The sequence below is a fragment of the Saccostrea cucullata genome, unplaced genomic scaffold (genome assembly GCF_032062105.1).
Source record: "Saccostrea cucullata isolate Sc308-1 unplaced genomic scaffold, CSIRO_AGI_Scuc_v1 ctg4468, whole genome shotgun sequence".
Taxonomy (NCBI): Eukaryota; Metazoa; Mollusca; class Bivalvia; order Ostreida; family Ostreidae; genus Saccostrea; species Saccostrea cuccullata.
The window spans coordinates 38,543-44,357 of NW_026940122.1; the positions used below are offsets into that span (position 1 = coordinate 38,543).

Below are 5,815 nucleotides of genomic sequence, written 5' to 3' on the forward strand. Positions count from 1 at the left end.
TAACTATAGATCACTATAGTAAATTTTGTTAGGGAATGAAATATTAGTACTTTATATCCAGGACACCCTCTAAGCATAAAATACCCTGTTTCGTCGGAAAACAGTATTGTAACACTATTCTTTGGAATATATTATAACTCCTTGGAAAACACTCTTTAGAATACTCTTTTGACCACACGTTGGACATTTCCTTCGGATGTGACCTTTACTGCCACCTTTGAGTTTTAGTTTTTACGCTCTTCTTAAATATTTGGAACTTATCTTTGTAATTGTTGTATAACAAAGGCAATGGTCTATATTGATGACATTGGCATTTCAGAAACCATCATGTAAACCTATACAATCACGGTTGATTAAAAAACTTTGTTATTGATTTACACATCTTACAATATCAACATAAAGAAATAAGCAGTATGTTATTTTTATCTATAATTGCTTGCACATTTCGGTTCTACAGGTGACAGACATATACCTGAAAACGATTAGAATTGACTAGCATGGGTGTATATAAGGCAGAACTTTGGAGGAATCAGGTATTGAGAGGGTAGCTGGAGAATTTGGATGAATCAGCAATAGAGAAGTTAAATTAATCCATCCTAATAAGAAATATTCACTTAATTTGGGTACATATCAGATGTTTAGGTGTTGAATACTCAGTATATTTAGACATAATTTCTTAATTATTACAATGTTAAGGTGTGTTGTTTTCTAATTTTTTTTTACCTTGAATTTTCGTAAGAGTTATCTATCTTTGATTTTATTTAATAATAAAAAAAATCAGATCTTATACAAAAACTTTAAGTGTCATTCTATTTGTATTTTGTTCGGTCAATTTTTCCACTGCAGCATTTGTTGATATTCTAATTATTTGAATGTAAATTTAGAAAAAAAAATGCTCGGTAGACTTCAATACGATATTTGTTAAGTATTCACTGCTATAGGAACTTCAATTTATGAAATTTTCTCTTTGAAATCCAAATGCTTTAAATCAATATCAGAGTATTATGTCCTTGTTTGTAACATTTAAGGATAAATGATTGAATACCTAAAGGTAGGTGGAATATAAAAATAAAAGTAAAAGTATAAAAGTTATAAACACCAGTGGAATTAGTATTCTGGGGAAAATTACGTTAAAGTTCTAAATGTAATAAATCTGAAAAAGATGGAGGCAACTGGTTCTTATCTATCAATAGAACTTAGGGGGGAAATGCGTTACAAGTGGTATTTTATCCAGTCCTCAACTCTTGATCAGACAAATTTAAGTACTGTGTGATATATCCTCGGACTGAGCTATACATGTTAGGTAAGAAATGTCTTTGAAACCCTCTTTTCAAGAACAACTAAGCCATTTTTGTCATATTTATAAAGTAGCAATCTTATGTATGTAGAATCAAGTGTGTTCAAATTATGACCCCCAGGGATTGGGGACAAAGCAGAAGGACAAAGCGTTGTATAAGAATACATAGGAATCTCGAAAAAAATATGCTCTGGAACAGCAAAGTCATGATTTGTCATTTAATTTTGGAAACATCTTCAAGAGGTTTAGATTCAAATTTGTTTACATTTACGGTGGGTATGGCTGAACCACAATGGGCGATCAGAATTCTACATAGGAATACATGGGAAAAAACTTTAAAAAATTTCTGTTTAAGTACAGAAAAGCTATGGTTAGTAATATTGAGAGAAGCATCCTGAGGTTGTGTAAGTTTAAATTACACCCCATCGGATAAAAGATGGACTGATTTCTGTTTGGCAATTTTACCAATTACTGTAGAAGCAAATATGAATTAAAATATTCATTGATATTAATAAACCTTAGTCCTTACTAAAAAAAATAAATTAAAAAGAAATTGGTCAATCTAACAAACCAAAAAATTAAAAAAAGTAAGAAAATTGAAACTTTGATTGACCATGGAAATTTACTCTAGAAGTTGTTTCCAGGATTGGGGTCTATATATGTCTAATCTTCTTTTTCTTCGATGTAAAGACAACAATATGTGAATATACAAATAATATTTCACCTTAATATAAAAAATCCTGTTTGAGAAAGTAAATTACAACAATCTAAATTGTTTGCACATAGATTTATTTTCATAAGAACAGCTTTTTCCTGAGGAAAAAAAAACTTTGATACTTTAATGATCTATAGCTTACTGTGTCGAACTATGGTTTAAAAAGTTTTTTGTTGTCAGAAGACTAGAATAAAAATTAGAAATACCTTGGAAAAACATTTCTAGTGTAACTCATTACTTGCGGATTCGAATCCCACTGCTGAAGGTGGAGACCAGCTTTTCAGAGGTTCCATGTAGCAGTAGGTACTGGCACAAAAAATGCCTCACTGCTCAAAGTCAAATGTGTCGAGTACAGGTCTTTATTTTCTTAGGTTGAGTTTGAATTGAAACTTCTCGAAAGGGCGTTAATCAGACACATAAATATAGAGTTAACGCATTACTTTAAGCATTTCATTTTTAAATTTTAACACATTTACAAATTTGGGGGTTAGAAAGTTCTTCCACTGTTATATACAAACAAATGCTTAAATTAGTCAGAATTAAATACAAATTAAAACTTTTGAGTAACAATTACTTTATTACATTTTTACATTACGTTGCACACGATTCATAGAAGCATTAAACATAATTGTTGTGGACAAAACTTAATTGAATAGGAATTGTCATTATAATTGTAAAATATCATATGAAATAGCACAAACATTAGCAAAATGCCACTTCGCTGTCGCTAAATGGGGAAAATACATTCTAAGTTAAATAAATGTAACAATGTCTTTGTTTTATTTTTACATACTTATGATTAAAAGCACACTTTCATCCATATAAAAGAATAAAAGGAAATAAAGCAAACGTAAAGTATTAAAAATCTAAGAAAAAAATGCAAATTCAAAATGCAAAAATATTCTTATTCATTGCATACAGTTAAAGAAATACCTTTTATCTCTGTGCAACTAAGAGATTCAAAGAACAACTGACATATACATTTAGCCATATTGTAGTTTTCCTTGTTTATTTTTTACAGGTTGACACACTCTTTCTCTCTCTCTCTCTCTCTCTCTCTCTCTCTCTCTCTCTCTCTCTCTCTCATATTAAGCATTATTATTACCTCAAAAGGTCGATTTAAGAAATTCTTTTTCGCTAAATATGTCAATTTAATATATAAGGACTGTTCTATAAATAATGTCCTTAGCTCTATGACATACAAAATAGAGATCCTGACATCAGCTATTGGATAAAAAGATTTAAGACACAAGTTTTAATTGAAGGAGAATTTTTAAGTAAAATCATTAAGACTAGATCATTGAAAAGCCTATTTTGTTTCTTTCCGAGCACCGAGGACATTATTTATTGAACAGCCCTCGTATGTTTATCTTACTAACGTGTGTTATTTATATCTAAGCCTTTCTTTACTAAGAAATTGAGCAGTTCAACGTTTCCACCCTTTTTTGCGGCATGAAGGGCATGGTGACCATCAAGGTTGGTCATACGAAGTAAATAAGGGAAATTATTTATCAAATACCGACACATGTCTATCTTTCCATGGAAACAGCAGAGGTGTAAAACAGTATTCCCATCTTTTCTTTCTTTGATATTAACGTCTAGACCTTTATCTAACAGAAATTTAAACAAATCAATGTTTCCACTCCAGGCTGCTTCATGTAAAGCATTCACACCATTATGGTCATCAACATGTAGCAGATGAGGATAAGCCTTGACCAAGAATTTACACATGTCTATCTTACTGTTCCTACAACACAGATGTAATACAGTCTTCCCATCATTTCTAGTGCTATTGATATCAAAACCATGTCGCACGAGAAAATTGAGGAAGTCAATATTACCGCACCATGCTGCAACATGTATAGTATTTTCACCGCAATTGTCTCTGGTATCTATTGAATAAGGATACATGTCCAACAAGTGTTTAGAAATGTCTGTTTTATCATTTATACAACTCAGAAGTGGCACAATTTTCTCTTTTTCACTTATATCATTTATATCCAAACCTTTCTCTAAGAGGACCTTAAGCATTTCCATGTTTCCAACCCAGACGGCAGAATGCACGAGATTATTTCCCTCGTTGTCTTTGATATCTATCAGACCAGGATACGTACTTTCTAAGTACTTGTATAATTCCATTTTACCAATTTGCCTTCTTGAATCTTTGCTATACCCAATGATTGTATTCATCTTCCGTCGAAATACTATAATTGAGACACACAATGAAATCCCAATCAAAATGAAAGGAATCACAACAGGAAGCAGAGTTGGTATAAAAAATGCTGAAGTCGGTGATATGAAGATTGACACATCTGTATTACTGTAAAGAAATAACATGAATAGAAATGAGAACACGGTAAAGGAGAGAGAGAGAGAGAGAGAGAGAGAGAGAGACAGAGAGAGAGAGAGAGAGAGAGAGAGAGAGACAGAGAGAGAGAGAGAGAGAGAGAGACAGAGAGAGAGAGAGAGAGAGAGAGAGAGAGACAGAGAGAGATATTACTTTGATGTTCTATTCCAGAATGATACATCTGCTTCGTAACATTGACTTTGCTTTTCAATAGCGAAACACTCTTGATCTAGCAAAAGAAAATTACTAGTTTAAAATGAACATATTCTATATTGTTATTGCTATTTATCTCACCTCAATCAAACATATCTCATTCAGAAGTCAAAGTTTCAATCAGTAAATCCTTAAATTTTGCATATTTTTATATATTCATTGTTAAGTCTGTGCATCTTACTGCATTAAGATATTAAGCCAGAATTATTGATGTAAATACAGGTCCCTTCATGACATAGAAAAATTCCCATATTATTCCAATTGCAAGCCAAGTGAATATAGCAGTTAAGTTAGACAAGTATTACAATTTAATTGTTATCTCTATATATGTTTTTTTTATGAAATGTATTCATTAATTCGTTCTATGCATCATGCAAGGTATGAGAAAAAATTACCATAAAAAATTCTAATAAGAAATGAATTGCACTTATAAGATATAAAATGGTTGAAGTGTTTTTTGTCTACCTATGTAATATTAAAACATACCACTTTGATGAAGTTCGATCTGTCTTCTGTCGTAGAGCTCTATCAACACCGATGTCTGCTGGTTAGGGATGCAGACACATATTTCCCTGCTGTTGAAGTCAACAGGACAGCTTTGTGACGCGGATGACGTGTTCCATAGCGTACTGTTTTTTGGACATTGATCAACAGTGGAGACAGGTAACTGATATTGTAAAGGTCGCATATTTACAGGAATTTTTCTAGAAAAATACTCAAAAATTCGTGGTCCCTGGCATCTCATTAAATCTAAATAAAAAGATAACAGACTTTAACTCATTACGTCTACAAAACGTATACAGTTTACAAAATGACAGTTTAAATTCCATCAGGGAGTCATCAAGATGTGTCTATCATGTCTATAATCATTAATTAATTAAATTTTTCTTTCTTTAAAAATCCCTGTCTTAAAATTATAACTGTGATCATTTGTATCAAAAATGAAAAAGGGAAAATACTGAACAGTGGTGGATGAAACAAATCTGAATCTTTGAAAGAGGTATAAAACTCAAACCCACCGGAAATGCCAGAGGTTGGATCAAAAAGAAGTAAGCATCTAATTTCTTCCGGTTTCATCCGCCCTATGTATTGACGAGTAAAACAGAATATTCAGTAGTTAAATTTAGTATAAAAAGGCGTAAGAATTGGCATTAAACCCTTTATTCAAATCACGACCTAATGAAATTTGCTAACAAGGTTATTATAACGAAAATAGAATAGAAATGCTAACTTTAAACGAGGT

At 31.7% G+C, this 5,815-nt stretch overlaps 1 protein-coding gene across 1 annotated transcript; it reads right to left on the reverse strand.

The window, feature by feature from the left end:
* Window positions 1-3,243: 3,243 nt before the first annotated feature.
* LOC134254847 (putative ankyrin repeat protein RF_0381) lies at window positions 3,244-5,253 on the reverse strand. Its single transcript, XM_062737388.1, has 3 exons — window positions 5,059-5,253; window positions 4,513-4,588; window positions 3,244-4,332 (listed from the first exon to the last, which is right to left on the reverse strand). The coding sequence occupies exon 3, from the start codon at window positions 4,200-4,202 to the stop codon at window positions 3,387-3,389; it is 816 nt and encodes a 271-aa protein (XP_062593372.1). The 5' UTR covers window positions 4,203-4,332; window positions 4,513-4,588; window positions 5,059-5,253; the 3' UTR covers window positions 3,244-3,386.
* Window positions 5,254-5,815: the final 562 nt, after the last annotated feature.